The sequence below is a fragment of the Desmodus rotundus genome, chromosome 8 (genome assembly GCF_022682495.2).
Source record: "Desmodus rotundus isolate HL8 chromosome 8, HLdesRot8A.1, whole genome shotgun sequence".
Taxonomy (NCBI): domain Eukaryota; kingdom Metazoa; phylum Chordata; class Mammalia; order Chiroptera; family Phyllostomidae; genus Desmodus; species Desmodus rotundus.
The window spans coordinates 94,579,848-94,597,939 of NC_071394.1; the positions used below are offsets into that span (position 1 = coordinate 94,579,848).

The 18,092-nt window shown below is 50.6% G+C and overlaps 2 protein-coding genes across 8 annotated transcripts; one reads left to right on the forward strand and one right to left on the reverse strand.

Annotated features, from left to right (window-relative positions):
• The first annotated feature begins 259 nt into the window (after nucleotides 1–259).
• Nucleotides 260–5,933, forward strand: OGG1 (8-oxoguanine DNA glycosylase). Of its 3 annotated transcripts, XM_024556628.4 has the most exons (7): nucleotides 260–657; nucleotides 1,047–1,294; nucleotides 1,855–2,034; nucleotides 4,000–4,181; nucleotides 5,043–5,193; nucleotides 5,327–5,376; nucleotides 5,616–5,933. In XM_024556628.4, the coding sequence occupies exons 1-7, from the start codon at nucleotides 551–553 to the stop codon at nucleotides 5,697–5,699; spliced, it is 1,002 nt and encodes a 333-aa protein (XP_024412396.2). In that variant the 5' UTR covers nucleotides 260–550; the 3' UTR covers nucleotides 5,700–5,933. The 3 variants fall into 3 exon arrangements, with proteins under 3 accessions (XP_024412396.2, XP_045048098.2, XP_045048099.2); XM_045192163.2 differs by lacking the exon at nucleotides 5,327–5,376 and having other exon boundaries at nucleotides 5,616–5,699; XM_045192164.3 differs by lacking the exons at nucleotides 5,043–5,193; nucleotides 5,616–5,933 and having other exon boundaries at nucleotides 5,327–5,519.
• On the reverse strand, nucleotides 5,882–17,687 carry CAMK1 (calcium/calmodulin dependent protein kinase I). Of its 5 annotated transcripts, XM_053929458.1 has the most exons (13): nucleotides 17,296–17,683; nucleotides 16,950–17,126; nucleotides 14,677–14,791; nucleotides 12,654–12,785; nucleotides 11,366–11,440; nucleotides 11,114–11,252; nucleotides 10,147–10,273; nucleotides 9,980–10,055; nucleotides 9,199–9,311; nucleotides 8,530–8,608; nucleotides 8,347–8,434; nucleotides 6,265–6,382; nucleotides 5,882–6,156 (listed from the first exon to the last, which is right to left on the reverse strand). In XM_053929458.1, exons 3-13 carry the CDS (start codon nucleotides 14,757–14,759, stop codon nucleotides 6,074–6,076), a joined length of 1,113 nt encoding a protein of 370 aa, XP_053785433.1. In that variant the 5' UTR covers nucleotides 14,760–14,791; nucleotides 16,950–17,126; nucleotides 17,296–17,683; the 3' UTR covers nucleotides 5,882–6,073. The 5 variants fall into 5 exon arrangements, with proteins under 5 accessions (XP_053785433.1, XP_053785432.1, XP_053785431.1 ...); XM_053929457.2 differs by lacking the exon at nucleotides 6,265–6,382 and having other exon boundaries at nucleotides 17,296–17,687; XM_053929456.2 differs by lacking the exons at nucleotides 16,950–17,126; nucleotides 17,296–17,683 and adding an exon at nucleotides 16,469–16,564.
• Nucleotides 17,688–18,092: the final 405 nt, after the last annotated feature.

Consider the following 18,092-nt stretch of genomic DNA (forward strand, 5'->3'; position numbering starts at 1 on the left):
GCCTACCTAGCGCAAAGGAAAGGCCCAAAGCGAGCCTGCAGCGAACCCAGCGCGCGCTAACCGCTGAGGCGCCCAGAGACGGCCCGCCCATCCGCTGCCACGCTCGTTTTCATTGGCGCCTCTAATTTCCACGCGGATTGGCTATCTCTGGACCCAATAAACCGGCTTGAGCCCTGCTTCCTGTAGGAGCGAGGTCAGGCTCTGGAGAAACCGGAAGAGTGTGTTTGCGCGTGCTTCTAGCGGCAACTTCGTGGTACAGTAGCGAGCATCGTGGGGTAGTGAGGGAGGGGAGGTTTAGCGCAGGAGGTGGGACGGAGTGGAAGGAAGCCACTTTAGCGATGAGTGAGGGGCGGGGCCTGCGGGAAGTGGAGGAATTAAATGAAATTGGGCAGACTTCAAATAGATTAAGAGTTTAGGCGAAGCCTTCAGGTTCGTTGTCTCGGTGGGACTAGTCTGCTGGCGATATGTAGAGCTGGTTCTGAATGGGTGTGGCCATTATGGGGTGGAGACTGATAAGGAAATATTAGCCTGCTCTGTTTTGCTCGGTAGTATGGGACACCGTACACTATACTCTGTTCCGTCCCTATGGGCCTCCATCCCTTGTCCACGCTCTGAGCTACGTCTGGACTTGGTTCTGGCTTCCGGACAATCCTTCCGGTGAGTGACCGTGGCTCCTGACTCCTCAGCACTGCAGGCCTGGGGTGCAAGGGAATGTTGGGTATGATGGAAGAAACCTTACGGTACAAAAGAGGAAACGGAGGCACCGGTGTAGAGCCGGTTAGCTCCTTTTTTATTTTTAATAGCCCAGCGATTGTTGGAGGGGTGGAAAGATAGTTGTCGCCTGTTACCTCTTTTATAAAGTGGACTTAGTAAGCCTGTGCAGTGTTATTTTGAGGATAAATGATGTAACTGATGTATAAGAAAGCACTTTTATTTTACAGTTCATTAATCACTTTTGTATGTGGAGAGGTTGTAAGATGGGAGGGTCCCAAAGGGTACAGGAAGGGAAATTGAGTATTAGAGCTGCCCTGTACCTGGGGGCTCAGGTGGAGGGAGCAACACCCTGCACATTGGAGTGGTGTGCTGGCGGACCAGGTATGGACACTGACCCAGACTGAGGAGAAGCTCTACTGCACTGTGTACCGAGGGGAAAAAGGCCAGACTGGGAAGCCCACACGAGAAGAGCTGAAGGCCCTACGCCAGTACCTCCAGCTGGACGTCAGCCTGGCTCAATTGTATAGCCATTGGAGTTCCGTGGACTCCCACTTCCAAGAGGTGGCTCAGAAATTCCAAGGTGAGTACAGAGCCTGGGGCAGGTGTTGGGGTTCTTATAGTTTGGTTAGGTTTTTCAGTTTCACCGTCTGTAAAATGGGATTATATCTACCTCATAGGATTTTATGAGGATTAAAGGAGCTAATAAATATGCAGTGTTTAGAATAGTGCTTGGCACATAGTAGTTATTATTACTATTATTATTGCCCTGCTGATCACCATCGTGGAGTGATGAGGATATTAAGCCAAATCTTATCTGTGATTGGGGGCAGGTGACATCATTCATTCTGTAAATATTACAGAGAATCTGTTATGGGACTGGGAGGGAATACAGCAGTGGACAAAATGGACACAAATCCCCACCTTTATAGTGCTTACATTGTGGTTGTTTTATCTGTGGAATTGGACAATGACCCAGACCTCTCAACATGTTATGACGAATGAGAGCTCTGGTGTTGCTTTCTCCAACAGTGCTGTCTCTCATTCCCCTGGGATTCCCTCTGGTGCCTAGAATCTGAGGGTGACAGGAGGTCACTCCTGACAGCAGGTCCTCCTCCTATCCCCTGCCTTTCCTACCTCCAGGTGTTCGACTTCTACAACAGGACCCCATCGAGTGCCTTTTCTCCTTCATCTGTTCCTCCAACAACAACATTGCCCGCATCACTGGCATGGTGGAGCGGCTCTGCCAGGCTTTCGGACCTCGACTCATCCAGCTCGATGATGTCACCTACCATGGCTTCCCCAGCCTGCAGGCCCTGGCTGGTGAGTAAATGGGTCTCTGCTCCAAGGCCCACTAACAGCTTTCAAGGTCTATTCAGTTCTGCCCTGGTCCCCATCTCCCATCTCAAAATTTCCTGCCTTCCCAAAGCCTGCCCTCATCCAGAATCACCCTGCTTGGTCTGATCAGTCCCAGTCATATCTCACCCTCCCTATCTGTCCCTGAAATGTCAGCACCTCACTACTCTGTGCTTTTTGCCCCATGGGTTTAATGCCACTTCAGAAAACCATCCATATTCAGCGTACATTACTTTGGGGTTAAACGCACGTTTTGTTTTTAAGAGAAATTAGAAAGTCACAGAGGTACCTGGCTGGTGTTGCTCATTGGATTAAGTGCAGGCCTGTGAACCAAAGGGCTGCCAGTTCGATTCCCAGTCAGGGCACATGCCTGGGTTGTGGGCCAGGTCCCCAGTAGGGGACGCAAGAGAGGCAACCACACATTGATGTTTCCCTCTCTTCCTCCTTTCCTTCCCCTCTCTCTAAAAATAAATAAATAAAATCTTTAAAAGAAAAAGTTACAGAGGTAGAACAAGTGAGCTGTAGAAGAAATGGGCTCAGGGAACAAGTTACAGAGGCAAAAGAAAGGTGCTTGGAGCTTAGGAGAAAAAGAGAGGCAAGGAAAACGCGCCTTGTGGGGATAGGGGAGGGAAAGGTGCAGGCATGCTCTATAGAGAGCCGCTGCACACGCATTCTAGAAACAGACTGCCCGAGTCTGAATCCCAGCTCTGGTACTTATTTACCCCCTCTGTGCCTCTGTTTCTTCATCTGTTGAATGGGATAATAACCTATCAGAGTTGCCACGGGGTTAGGTAAAGGAATACACATATTGTACCTAGCACAGTGCTTGGCATATGAGAAATATGCAGAAAATTCAAGTTTCTGTCTATGTAGTGAACCCAACAGTTTTGTGTCCAAGAACACACATTCTTCACAGCAACCCTGCGAAGCCAAGTTTTGTTTCGTTTTTGTTTTTTAAGAGAGAGAGAGGCATCTATTTGTTGTTCCTCTTATTTATGCATTCATTGGTTGTATCTTGTATGCGCCATGACCTGGATCAAACCTACAACCTTGGCATCTAGGGACAATGCTCTAACCAACTGAGCCCCCTGGCCAAGGGTGAGGCAAGTTTTTACAGAGACAAGTATCTCAGTTGGCAGGTGTAAGGCCTAAGCGAGGGGAAGTGCTTGGGGGCTGCATAGCAAGGAGACAGCCTGCCTGGAGAAAAGAGAATGTTTTTGGTGCTTAGAAACCCATTCTCAGGCCTCAGCTTGCAGCTTAGTAGTCATAAGAAATTCATTCACCTCTCCAGGCTTCTCTTAACTCATTTGTGGGATGGGAATAAGGGTTCTTATCTGGAAGGGTTTGAGGGGTGAATAAAGCTATCATGAGGCAGGTTTAGAGCACAAGCATTGGTGTCCCAGACCTGGGTGCAGATCCCATCACTGTATCCTTTTGTGGGCAAGTTTCTTAACCTCTTCTAAGCCTTCATTTTCTCCATCTGTGCAATGGGAAAAACAACAGTACTTTCTTCAGGGGCCTGAGAAAAGTGTGATAATGTACCTAAAACACTTTGCCCGTGTTTGCTCCTCAGCACTTGATCATAGAAGCTGTTGCTATTATTATGACTATTATTTTAGATCATGGGTGTAAACAGCCCTTGGAAAGATTAAGAAACTCAATTGGGGAGTTCTTCAGAGCAGCAATCCTGAGTCCCTGTTCCAATGCCCAACACATAGGTGCTCAGAAAACATTTGTAAAGAGGTAGAACCTAGGCCTTAGCCCTGTCCTTTGCACATGCAAGTGTCCTGGGGTCTCCAAAAGGTGGTGAGGTGGGAAAAGGGTGCTAAGGGAAAGCATTCATTTGGCATGGAAGGCTCACAGTAGCCTAAGGACATAAAGGATTCAAAGATGCCTGACCCCTGCTTCCTTCCCTACCCCCACACCCCGCAGGGCCGGAGGTGGAGGCTCAACTCAGGAAGCTAGGCCTTGGGTACCGTGCCCGCTTCGTGAGTGCCAGTGCCCGAGCCATCCTTGAAGAATACGGCGGGCTTCCCTGGCTTCAACAGCTGCGCAAGGCCCCCTACGAAGAAGCACACAGGGCCCTCTGCACCCTGCCTGGGGTGGGCACCAAGGTGAGGCCCCAGTGGGGTAGGAGCTACCCTCACCACCCATGTAGAGATTAACAGAGTAGGCCTGAGAGCTGGTTGCAGGCTACCACCCATGTAGAAGGTAACAAGGCAGGCCTGAGAGCTGGGTACAGGCTCGACTTCTGGAGGCGGAGCAAGAAGGAGAAAGGATACAAGCAGTTATTTTATTAGAGAAAATGCAAAATGGGTGTATAAGACATCGCCCTTTGAATGCTTTTGTAGAAAGGTCAAGTGCATCTATACACTGCTGTATTGTATGCAGAAATTTCTAGAAGGAATCACAGGAAACTTAGTAGTGGTTACCTTTGGGAAGACAAATAGAAAGATATTCCTACTTTTCATTTTATTCTTTTCTTGAAATGATATGTACTTACAGAACTGTTCAATCTCAACAGGGTTAGCTAGCAACAAGGTGATTGGGAATCTGGCATTTATTGTTTTCTTCTGTATACTTCTCTGTAGTTGAAAAAATGAATTTTTAAAGAGTTTCTTTTAATGGGCTCTGAACTTCACTCTAGCATTAAATCTTTGTTCTGCCTCTTCTTAGCCATGTAATTTGGGCCAAGTTACTTCACCTTTCAGAACCTCAATTTTCTTGTCTGCAAAATGGAATATAGTACCAGCTTCTTTCCAGGTTATGATGAGAACCTGGCCTACATAGATGTTCATGTAGTAGCACTCCCATCACAGCTATTTTTAAAATTATTAATAGATGGTATATACTGAGGATATAGAATAATAATAGCCTCAAAATGGAGGAGGAAGTAGCTGGCTTTGGCGCTAGAAGCAGGATGCTGCCTGGATCCTGCCATTCCTCCTCTGTGGCTCACTCTGTGTCCATCCAAGGTGGCCGACTGCATCTGCCTGATGTCCCTAAACAAGCCCCAGGCTGTGCCCGTGGATGTCCACATGTGGCAGATCGCCCAACGTGACTACAGGTGGCATCCTACCACGACCCAGGCCAAGGGTCCAAGCCCCCAGGCCAACAAGGAACTGGGTAAGTGGAGAGATGCCAGGGCTGACAGTAGACTGAGGTGAAGGAAACTTCCCACACCTCTCCCTAAAACCCCACCCCTGTGGATGGGAAGTGGGAGGGGCCAATTTATTTTGCCCCATTACTTTTGATTTAGGAAACTTTTTCCGGAGCCTGTGGGGCCCTTATGCTGGCTGGGCCCAAGCAGTGAGTATACCTAGGCTTCCTCTCTTCCTCAGTCCAGACCCCATAGAACTTCTCCCCCAGCCCTGACCCAGGTGACCCTAAAGGATTTTCTACCCTCTTTCCCAGCCCTGACTCTAGTGGACTTGCACTGTTCTGGGCCTGCTCCCTAGGAACTCCACGTCTCCCCACACTACCACCAGCCCCACTCTCCCTAACCCCAGTGTACCTTCTCCCAACACAGGCTTCCCCCCTGTCCCCAGGTTCTCTTCAGTGCTGACCTGCGCCAGCTCTCCCGAGAACCGCCAGCAAAGCGCAGAAGGAGATCCACGGGGCCTGAAGACTAGGTGGGAGGCACAGGACAGAGGGATTCTCCCAATACCTTTTCCCTCCATTCCCCATTATTCTCCATCCAGCCTCATGTTGGGAAGGGGGCTCCATGCAACTACCTCAGGGGCAGGAACCCTCAAATTGAGCAGTTTGCACAATAGTGTAGGGTGGGGGTTATCTGGGGAGACAAAGCTACCTATGGTTTTATCCTCTTCCCTTTATTACAAGAAGGAACAATAAAATAGAAACATTTGTATGGAAAATGCAGTAGAGGAGTTGTAGGGAAAGGGTGGGGTGGGGCAGGGCAGGATAACCCCAGTTCAAGGAGGGAAGGGGAGTAGGCTGCCCCCATCTCTCCCACACAGAGGATCCTGACCCTGGATCCAGAGTCCTAGAGGTGGGGGGGCAGTCTGGGGGACATTTCCGGGCCCGGCTCCACACAGCAGTCTCGACAGCAGCAGCCAGCTGCTGACCCTACATGAGAAGAGAAAACAAACTTGGCTGTGGAAGCAGACCGTCCACTCCAACCTGGTTGCCTCTTCGTGGACCACCCATGCCCTTCCACAGAGCCCTGGTCCTCACCCCCAGCTGCTGGTGTCAGCAGCTCCCCATGGCTTGCAGTCTGTCCCTGCCCCTCCTGGCTGGTGCCCAGGTGTAGCTTCCTCATGTGCCGCACCACAGCCGTGGCATTGAAGGCTTGCTGTGGGGAGAGGGGGAAGAAGGGACTTTTGAGAGAGTCCATGGGGCAGACCATGGGGCAGTGCCCGGCAGAGGGATTCTTATAGTGGTTCCTTCTTTTTTAGGTATTAATGATTGATCCCCTAAACCCACCTGAAATATCTGCAAGGCTTTATTAAATGCAGCCATATTATATATTATTTGCACATATATAAAGAGTATATATTAACAGATACATAACTTTTTTCAATTTAAAAAATTTTATTTTATTTTTTTTAAGATTTTTATTTATTTATTTTTAGAGAAAGGGGAAGGGGGGGAGAAAGAGAGAGAAATATCAATGTGTGGTTGCCTCTCATGTGGCCCCCACTGGGGACCTGGCCTGCAACCCAGGCATGTGCCCTGACTGGGAACCGAACTGGCAACCCTTTGGTTTGCAGCCCACGCTCAATCCACTGAGCTATGCCAGCCAGGGCTAAAAAATTTTATTTTTTTAGCGGGAAAGGGAGGGAAACATCAACGTTGTAGAGAAACAGATCGATTGCCTCTCGCACACCCCAACCAGGCACCCGGCCCACAACCCAGGCGAGTGCCCTGACCGGGAATCGAATTGGCAGCCCTTCAGTTCACACTGAGCCACACCAGCCAGGGCTATGTAGCTTTTTATATATAATTAATTCATATTCACATGATAGCAAACACTTAATATGGCATTGTGTCACGCATCATTCTAAGCACTTTACATACTAATCATTTAATTTTCACAGGAGTCTTTGAGGTGAGTCCTATTAGTATCACCACTGTCAAAGGAGGAAACAGGCACAAAGAGGTTAAGTAACTTGCCCAGGTTTGTATATTATTCAACATATCCAAGTAGATGTCCCCATCCATTCCTCACGTTCACCATCCAAAACCAAAGTCATCCCCCCAAGATAAGTTTCTGCCCCTGGGATCTCCATCTCAGTGATGGTACCACTGTCCACCCTATCCCCAACCAAAATTTGGGGACAGCCCTTGACACCCTTAGCCCAACATCCATCCTATCATCACTTTTTGTCAGTTCTACCTCCCAAATGACTCCTAGACCAACCACTGTTCTCTGTTCCTGTTGCCCCTGCTCTGGTCCAGCCATCACTGTCTCCTGCCTGCACCTCTGCCACAGCCTCCTAAGGGGACTCCGAGCTTTCTCTCTGTGCCTCTCTGTTGAGAGCCCTTTCTAAAGGGCAAGTTCCTGCTGAAAATCTTGAGGCTCAATTGTCATGATTAAGTCAGGGCCCCAGTGTGGCACTTGAGACCCTGAGCAGCCTGGCCCCTACTTGCATATCCAGCCTGGGCTCCTGCCTCAGTCTCCACTGCCCCCAAAGCCCTTCCAGTTCAGCCAGGTTTAGCACTGGTACATCCTTGGATGGTCATACTCTCTTGCCCTTGGCCCTTTGTACATTGGTCCCCTCTGCCTTAGACATTCTACTATACCTGGCTAATTCCTACCTAGCTGCCAGGTCTTTATGCCCCTTCCAGGACCCTGTGTGTTGGATTTGATGTCTCCTTAAGAATTATACACTGTTCTCCCTTTAGATTTGGAGGTCAGGGACCCTCACTGGAATAGAGTAGGTAACAGGGAGCATTGAATAAATGAATGAAAGAGGTTCTTCGGCTCTGGCCTGCGTTGCTTGGTGGGCATCGTCCCGTAAAGTGAAAGATTGCTGGTTCAGTTCCCAGTCAGGGCACATGCCTGAGTTGCAGGCCAGCTCCCCAGTTGGGGGCATGCAAGAGACAACTAATCGATGTTCCCCTCTCTCCCTTCCCTTCCCTTCTCTCTAAAAATAAATAAAATCTTTAAAAAGAAAGAAAGGTTCTTTAGCAAGCATTCTTGAGTGGTTACTTTGTGCCCAACTTGGTGCTAGGTGTTGTGCAAGCTGAGGCCTTGTTGGGGATGAGGAGGAGTTCTGGGGAGGCTGGGACCCAGGACTAGGAATATGGGCTCACCTTCCACTTGCTCTTGGCAAAGTTCTTCTTGATCTGCTCGCTCACCGACTGGTGAATATTCTTATCCAGAGCCGTATCTCCTGCAATCCTAAGGTAGGGGTGTGTGGAGGGTTATCTGTGAAGGCAGAGCAGGCCTGGGGGCCCTGGGCCCCACCCCAGTTCACAGGTCGTGGGAGCTCTCACCATGGGTGCTGCAAGGCCTGCTCACAGGTGAACCTCTTTTCTGGATCCTTCTCCATCAAGTGCCGGATGAAGTCTTTGGCTGAACCCCCAAGACAAAAGCAAAGATGGAAAGAGCATGACAGTGCCTGTGGATACCCCCAAAACAGAACCTACCTCCTCAGGTCTGGCCTGGTATGCAAGCAAGACGAGAGGCCAGATCTGTCCATGCACCGCCCCACCCCACCCCACCTGTTCTCTTCTCTAGCCCTCCATCCATCCCAGCCTTCCAGCTGTCTCCTTTTTCCCTTAAGAAAAACTTGTTCTTAGAAAAGGTTCTACTCAGTGTATTCACACTGATGTGTAAATGATTAATAATGGTTTCACAGGTTTGCCTCCTACTAGGAGGCACAGAAGGACAGATGAAAACTTTTATGTGGTGTTTTAGGCATTAGGAAGTCAATGGGGGAAGTATTTTCAAAAATACTATGTTTGAAGGCTGAATGAATGAGTGCCTACAGGTTTCTCAGATCAGGGCCAGGCATGGGGAAGAACCTGGGGTGGGTGTCTCAGACAGCTCTTAGTCTGGGGCTGGGGAACTAACTGACTGAAGGAAGGCAGTGAAGAGGCCCCCAGAGCATGAGGAAGGCACTAGAGGCAGGGCCCAGGGAAAGAAGGCAAAGCCCCAAATACCAGAGTCAGAGATGTCGTCCCAGTAAGGAGAGTCAAACTCGTACTCGGCCTTCAAAATCTGTTCAAAGAGTTTGGCATCATTCTCGTCATAGAAGGGGGGGTAACCGCAGAGCCTGGGCAGGGAGAAACTCATCCTCATTTCCATTTTCAGTGTACACACTGGCTCCGGATGGAGCTTTGGGGCAGTCCCAGGGGTCAGGCAAGACCCACAGGAAAGAGTTCCCCCTTTTACAAAGGGGGCTGGGGAGATCTACCCCTGTCTGCCTTATTCACTCCTGTCCAGTTCCACTTTCTGTTCCTTAACATGTCACCATCTTTTCCTCCTCAGGGCCTTTGCACTTGCTGTTTATGTCTGGCTCCCTCACTTCATTCAAGATGCCAGTCAAATGTCATCTCCTCAGAGAGGACTTCCCTGACCTTTTCATCTAAAATGGCATCCATTCCCCTCTCCCTACCCTACTTCATTTTTCTTCATAGTACTTTTTAACCAACTGACAATATTTTATGGATTTAATTACTCATTTATTTACTTTTCTTTGTCGTCTACTAGAGTGTCTGCCTCCTGAGGGCAGAAACTTTGTTTTGTTCTCCGCTAAATCCTCAGTGCTTGGTGCAGTGCCTGAAACATAGTATCTATTGAGTGAAGTAATATTAGTCATTAATTGGTAGATAAAAATGTGGATGGCGGGAAGGAAGAAATAGCAGAGGGGACGAAGAGAACACAAAGTACGGGAGAGGAGAAATCTGGAACCATACACCCCAGCGGCCAAGCCCTACTCACAGGATGTAGGCGATGACTCCAATGGACCAGCAATCCACTGCCTTGCTGTAGGGCTTCTGTGCCAGGACTTCAGGGGCTGTGGAGAAAGAGGACATGGTGGTGACACATCTGCCCTGCAGCTCCTGGTTCCTCCCCTGCCTGTGGCCTTAGCCCAGGTCCCTCCGTACCCACGTATCCCGGGGTCCCACAGGCCGTGGAGAGTACACTGCCGGGGTCCTCCATTTTGGAGAGGCCAAAGTCGGAGATCATGATCTTGGAGTCTTCGTCCAGGCTGTAGTACAGCAGATTCTCTGGCTTAAAGGGCAGGAGGGAGGGGAAGGCGCAGTCAGAGGCTGGCCAAACCTTCTGTTTCCCCAAGCACCCCTGGGAAAGAATGGGACCCCAAAAGCCACTGCGGCTTCACAGATGCTATCTCGGTTGGAAGCACAAGAAACTCAAGGAAGTTCCCAAGGAGGTTAAAAGTGCCAGAAATGACGGCTGCGAAGATGTGGGAGGGAATTTTCTGTAAACCTCAGGTGTTTATTGCGAAGCCCTAAAGAAACAATTTTGGAACATCTACTAGTCACAACTTGACTAGTGCTTCATTTAATTTCAGTCTTACCACATCCCTACCACATCCCTACCAGGTCAGTCTGAATAATCCCGCCTTAAGATGAGGAAACTGATGTCTTGAGAGGAAAGTCTATAGTGACTTGCCTGAGAATCTACACTTAGGGAGTAGCAGGGTCAGGATTCAGACTCAGCTCTTCTCATCCCAGATCTGGTCTCCTAGACTGGAATGAGATGTACTACAACATGTGAACCCCATCGTAATCTGAGAAGTAGGGTTTCAGGGTTTCTGGCTTCATTATGTTATGCTCTCCCATCCAAGTGTTCTACAAAGAGCAAGTGGGACTTTTATTGTCAGAATAAGACACAAGACATTACTTGGATGACATGACAGAGTTCACCTTTGTTTCCACTTGCGTGCCCAATCTGGAGTGGGAAGAGGCAATTTAAGGCTTACAAGGCCCACTCTGCAGATGGGAAGCCGAGGTTCAGAGAAGGGGTGAGAGTTACCCAAGGCCACACAGTGAGGAGTGTGCAGAGCCCCCATCCCTGGGTGCTCCAGCTCACCACACCCTCACACCCCACCTTGAGGTCCCGGTGTACGATGCCCTGGTCGTGCAGATACTTGACAGCATCCAGCACCTGGAAGATAAGGCGGCTGGCATCCCGCTCCGTGTAGAAGCCTTTTTCCACGATGCGGTCAAACAGCTCCCCTCCTGACACCCTGCAGCAAGGGACAGGGCAGTCTGGCCAAACGAGCAGGAGAAGCAGGGAAGGTAGGAAGGGGGCAGCAGGGAGAGGTGTGAGGAAGGGTCAGAGGCAGGTGGGGCTGCTCACAGCTGCATGATGAGGTAGAGGTGGCCCCCACTCTCATAGATGTCATCCAGGGCAACAATGTTGGGGTGCTTGATCCTGAATGGAGAAACAAGGTGGTTCAGAGCTGAGAACAGTTCAGCTCCCTTCCCACCCTCACCTTGAAGGACCACCACCTGAAAACCTGGGTAGGACACACCAAGGTTCTGGATCCCGAAGGAAAAAAGCTCATTTACCACAGTTGATTACAAGGTGTTCGAAGGTGGAGAGCTCAGAGGTAAACACTAGACTCTAAATCACTAGACTTGGGTCCAAACCTGCCTCCACTATGTGCTGTTTGGGGGCAAGTGTTTCACCTCACAGTGCTGATCAATGTATGATTTAAATTTTTTTTTCTGTGTTGATAAGTCTGTCAGCCTACACAAGACGAGGGGCTTTATCCTGCTCACCACTGTTCCTCCAGCACTTGGGGCTGAGTAGGTGCTCACGATTATTCTTTGAATTGAGAATAAGCTCTGAGCTTCAGTTTCTTCATCTATAACATGAAGCCAATGACAGTACTTCCTTCAAAGAATTGGGGTGAGGATCACATGACATAATAAACAGGTAAGGAAGTAAGATGCTTCGTATAGTGCCTGGCACATCATAAATTATAAACGAACCAATGATGGTGACTGACCTTCATGGAAGATGGCTCTGCCATAGACTTGCCGTGTGACCCTGGACAAGTCCTTTGCCTTCTCTGAGCCTCAGTTCCCCCACCCCTACCACCAATTGTGGAAATGATCATTTTGTCCCTGCAGGGTGGTTGGAAAGCTAAGCAAAGACTGAAAGTGAAGATTCTCTATAAACTTTCTAGTGAGGCAGCAAGTTTCGTATCGGTATGAACAATTCATAGACCAGGTAGTGTTGACTTACTTAGTGGGCCGGCACATAGGCATTTTTTAATTTGCTGGGTGGTTTATTACGTGGGGGAACAAGGTATGTCTAGCAATAACACCAGTTGAGGTACATGGTTTCAAGCCCTGTTCAAGGATTGACCTTTAGACCTGATTGAACAGATTAAACCTCTGTAAATAAGCAATGACATATCGATGTCATCTGTCATGTTAGCTATTGTGCCAGGCACTTGAAATAAAGGGTTGCTAATGCTTGCCACAACCTTGACAAGTGGCGATTATTACCCCATTTTATAAATGAGTAATTTGAAGCTCAGAGAGGTTAGATGATTTGCCCAAAGCAGGGGTTGGATGAGGATGGGAAGGGTCAGGGCAGGGTCAACCTGGGCAAGCACAGGCTATGGCTCACGCACTTGTGCAGCACAGCAATCTCGTTTTCCATGCTGCCCTCCTTGCCCTCCAGAGCCTTCTTGGCGATGCACTTGATGGCCACCAGCTTCTGAGTCCTTTTATCCTCTGCCAGGATCACCTCTGAGAAGGCCCCCCTGCAGGGAGAGGGGATTCATGAGGCAGTGAACTGGAACCCCAACTTCCCTCCAGCCTTTCCTCTTTTCCCTGTGGGTTATGTGACCACCTCAGGACGAAGGAGGTGGGATAAGCCTCCCTCCCTCACTTATCCGTCCTCTAGTGCCTATCAGAGTAGTCTGTGCCCTGGCCACAATAATGGGGTCATGTGATGCAAGCCAGCTTATTGGCACTTTGAAAATGAGGTGCTTTTTTTCTAAGCTGGTAGAATGTAAACCTGGGGCTAATGGTAATCATCTTTGCCACCACTTGGGGCGAACCTGCTTGAGAATGAGGCCAGCACAAAGGAAATCAGGGAAATGGTCCAAGACAATTTCCTAACATCATGTGAGGCCCTGGATCCAGCCATGCCTGAAGTTTACACCCTGTTGTTGTTGTTTTTTTATTATGTGCTTGATTGATTTTCTGCTAAAGCCAATTTGATTCATGGCTAATTTAACACCCTTTAGAACCTTTAAATACCATCAGCATCACCTAGGAACTGTTTAGATATGCAGAATCTCAGGCCCCACTCCAGACCTACTAAACCAGAATCTGCATTTTAACCAGATCCTTGGATGATTTGTATGCTTACTGAAGTTTGAGAAGCAGTGCTTTATAACAGACCCTTAGAAATGAACAAATTAAACTCAGTTGCACTGAAATTCACTGATTAAGGAGAGTTTACTACAGTATTCTTTTTAAAAAAGATCTTATTTATTTACTTTTAAAGACAGTGCACAAGATTCATCGGTTGCCTCTTGCATGCCCCTGACTGGGGTCCTGGCCCACAACCCAGGCATGTGCCCTGACTGAGAATCAAACCTGTGACCTTTCAGTTTGCAGGCCGGTACTCAATCCAATAAGCCACACCAGCCAGGGCTAGAGTATTCTTTCCGTTACTTTTTGGATAAGAGGTCATAAGTCAAAAGCATCTCCCATGGTGAAATCTCAATCATCAGAATAGCTAATGACTGAGTAGCCTCATTGCTGGTTTCCGGTCCTGTCCCTCTCCAGTTTACCCCCAATGCCTCAGCCAGGGTGACTGACTTGAATTGCAAACTTGCAAAAAAGTCTTCAATATCTTTCTACGGCCTGTGGGATAAAGTCCAGCTTCCACAGCTTGGCTTTCAAGGCCTTGCATGTTCCCCTTTCTTCCCCAGCCTCTGATTATAAGCTCCACCTGACTCTACCCCTTTCCACACAAATTACACATCCAAGCCTTTGCTTATGCTGTCTTTCTGCCTGGAATGTTCTCCTCTTTCTCTGACAAGTGCACCCCTACTCATCCTTCAGTACCCAGCTCTAATGCCTCCTTCTCTAGAAAGTGTTCCCCCAGGCAGAAGCCACTGCGTTCTCTGGGCTCTACAGAATCCTCATTCCCTTCTTTAATTGGAGCTCAGCATGTACCCTGCTGTCATTTTCTGTGTGTCTGTCTTCCTCACATGTCTGGAATCAACATGAGGGCAAAGACCAGGTTTCAGTTTTTTTCTGGACTCCCAGCACTAAGAACAGAGCCTTGCCCAGCGTCCGTCCCTAGACGTAGGCCAGAACTCCCAGCTCTTGGCAACAAGTTGAATAAACTGGCTCCTTCACTCTTCCCTACTTCCTTCTTTTCATAGAAACCCAGAGCTGTGGCAAGAGCAGCCCCTGTTCCATTCACTGTCACCAGAGATGAAAAGCCAGTATTGGCCATGGCAAGGCTGCCAGAGGGCCTGGGCTGTAGGAAACAGGAAGTAGTGATTAACTGACCAGAGGAAGCACCACCCTGGACTCAGCCTCCCCAGCTAGCCAAGCGCAAGAGTAAGGACCTTCCCAACCTCAACCCTCAGCTCAGGGACAGCCCCCATTCTCTCCTGCCCTGAGACTCACGTTCCCAGAACATCACGGAAGTCGTAAATGTCCCTAATGTCCTCCGCCTGCTTCCAGCTGGGGCCTTCCACTGCCCCCGGCATGGCCCACTGCCCCCTGGCCGAAGCCAGGGCTCCTGGAAAGGGAAATGGAAAAAAACTCAGTGGGGCACAGACTTCTATGTGGGAACTTGCTGGTAGCCCTATTCAGTCATTCAGCCTGCATTTTTTCATTCTTTGATTCATTTATGTGACAAAATCATTCGGCAAACATTCATTCATTTACCAGTCATTTATTCATTAGCAAATCCTTATGCCTGGAGGAAAATCCTTCATGGTAGCAGCAAAATTCTTCAACAAAGTCATTCACTCATTCATTCATTTATTCAGCTTACCTCCCAGTTTCTCCCTCTCGAAATCCAAATACCCCAGGAGACTCTGGCCTCCCAAAGGACAACAGAAAAGACCCCAGAGCAGCTTGTAGAAGCACAAAGCCCAGGAAGATCCCCTTGTCCCCAGAACCAGCAATGTTCCGGCCCCACCCTGGGAATTGCTAGGGTTTCTCCTCTCCCTCCTCCTTCTTCCAGCAGCCCAGCCTCTCGAAAATCAGTCTTCCGGCAGTCTGGGCTTCCAGCAATATCTCAGCCACATTTTTAAATAGCTCCTTCTGCACTGTTGCCATGGTAACAGCAGCCACAGCTGGAGCTCGCCAGGATTCCTATTTCCCCCATCCCACCTGACTCCCTATCTGGGTCTCAGCAGTCTGAGAAATGGTCCCACCCAGCCCGTCCCCTCTTGATCAGAGTCAGAGACTTCACCTAACTCTGATCTGGCCTATACCTTACTCTGCTGAGACCTCTGCAGGAGAGGGTGGGAGTCTTTCTCCATTTATCAGATGGTGAATGGGGAGACAGAGGCTGGCGATGGGCAGGAGCTGTGTCTGCTGGAGCCCCAACAAAGTTTGCTAAGAGCAAAAGCCTTAGAGGGCTCCTTCCTGTATTGGAAGGACTGCCCTCAGCAGGTCCTTCAATGTGCAGCCCTCCTGGGGCACATTCAGAGAACACAGCCTCACAGACCCATCCCAGGCTCACAAAGGGTGAGGTCAAAACAGAGCCCAGCATGCTGTGTGACTTCAGGGAGGGCATTTTCCTTCTCTCTTTCCTTTGCAGGAGAATGTGGGGAAGGTGCCCTGACTAGAGTTCCTGGTATGAGATCCCTCTCCTTTGATGGGACCTCCTTTCCACAGGGGCCTGGCCAGGTGTGCAGCAGTGGCAGGCCATGGTGGGACCTTAGCACCAGCCACCTCTTCAGGAAATTAGACTTGATGGTAAGCTCTAGAGGCAGAGTTTCAAATCCACCTGGAAGCCCAGCACATACAACCCTCATAGTTCCATGCCCTGTACCCAGACACACAACATCAAGCCCCACCCACACCTCTGAGCCCAAACACCTGGCCCCAGATCCAGCACCCTCCACACCCAGAAACGCTGACACCCGATAACATAGGCGCACCCAGACATCAGCACATATGTCCACACACATGATCCCCCAGACAGCCTCACACCTAAATACCCCTCCCACAGATCCCTCTCACACCCTAAAGCACACATCTGTGTATACCTAGACCAGATGTCATCCAGAAACACACACATACCCCTCACCTGTATACCACACATCCCGGATTCACTCATACCCTTCACCCTCCAGTGTCTGTACACCCTCGAAGCTCCTACACTCCAAACCGAACCCCAACAAATTACACACCTTACTTCAAACATCCTCCGTACACAATCATATACTGCCCCCCGTACTACCTTTTGAGCCAGATACCAGCATGCACAGCACCTGGACACATATCTGCAAGAAAAACGCTGATTCCCAGACATCCCCACCCATAAGGATACCCTTACACACCAGCACACCACAACTCTGCATATGGTCCACACGCCTGTGCTAACATTAGCACACCCCAACCCAGCCCCCACACATCTCTACCTTCAAATGCCCAGTCCTTCCACATTCGGGCCCAGCTGCTTGCGCGCGCACACACACACACACACACACAGCCCTCCCCACCTTCCTCTATTTATCCAGTCAGTTCCCCACCAGCCCGCTCCGCACCTGCTGGGTCTGGGGCAGAGGTCAGGGGAAAAGGCCCACCCAGCCCTGCCCATCCAGAGTCCAGCCAGCCCCAGCACCCCCTCTCCTCCTTGGGGGAGGGCATCCAGCGGCTGCGGGGTCCGGCCGCCCTCCTAGACGTCCAAGGGCGAAGGCGGGACAGTCTCCCGGCTGTACCTGCGGCTGCCCCGCTGCGGGGCTGGTTGGGAGGCCCGAGGTGGCTGGCGCTGAGCTCCCGCCACGGTCCGCCGCCCGCTGCTGGACGCCTGGTCCGCCCGCCTGCTCTGGGGCTCGGCTCGGGCTCAGCTGGCTCCCTCCACCCGCCTGCGGCTCTGATGTCAGTAGAGGAGGAGCCTGAGGCGGAGGGACAGGAGACGGGGAGGCGAGACTCAGCTCCCCGCCGGGGAAGAGGCGCGCGGGGTGCGGGTGGGGGGGGAGCGTACCCCTAGTACTGGTCAGACCCTCTGCTGGACCCTCCCGCTCCTTGTCTCCCGTAGGATCCTCATTTCACAGGGGAGACGACCTGAGGCCCAAAGAGATGAAGGGTCCAAGATCAGCAGTTGGTCAGAGGCAAAGCCAAATTCGAACCCAGGTCTGTCCGCTGCGGGCGGCTGGCCAGTTTCACTCCGTCGCCTCGTAGAATTTCTCTCAGACCGTCCGGGAGCTCCCTGGGGGCTCTGCGGCTCTGTTTCCCCTCCCCTCTCTACCACCCCCACCCCAGTGCCCAGAAGGGAGCTAGGTCCCTCGCAAGGGCTCAGGAGACTTGAGGATAGGGCGAGGGGGCACTAGGGAAAGAATAGGCAATGAAGAGAATCGAGGCAGTCGTAACGGGTGGCGATCCCACTTGACAAGTGGAAAAAATAAGGCCCGAGGTCCCTCAGCAAGGCAGAGCCGATGCCCCCATTCCCTACACCTCCGGGTGGTGCCCAGAAGGACTGGGGCTAGGGAGGAAAGGGGGGGGTTGGGGGAGTTAAATCAGGATCCTGCAGGAAGCTGGAGAGAGGACCAAGTGCCACGTGACCAGGCAGGCGCCAGGGGCTGATGGCTGGAGGGGAGGGGGCCCCCCACCGCTCCTGGGGCGACGGGCAGGCAGGCGGCCAAGGGACCTGACCGAGGTCCTCTTGCGCAAGGCCTTCCTTGGGAAGAAATTTGGTGTGGAGTGAAGGAAGGGGGGCAGCTCGCAGGAAGTGGGAGTAGGGCTGGACTGTGACCAGCCGGGGGGGTGGGAGGGCACATTGCCTCAGACCCCAACCCCACTCCAACTCAATCACCTCCCAGTGCCCTCTCCCCCTTCCTAAAGTCCCGCATTGTCCAGCTGGA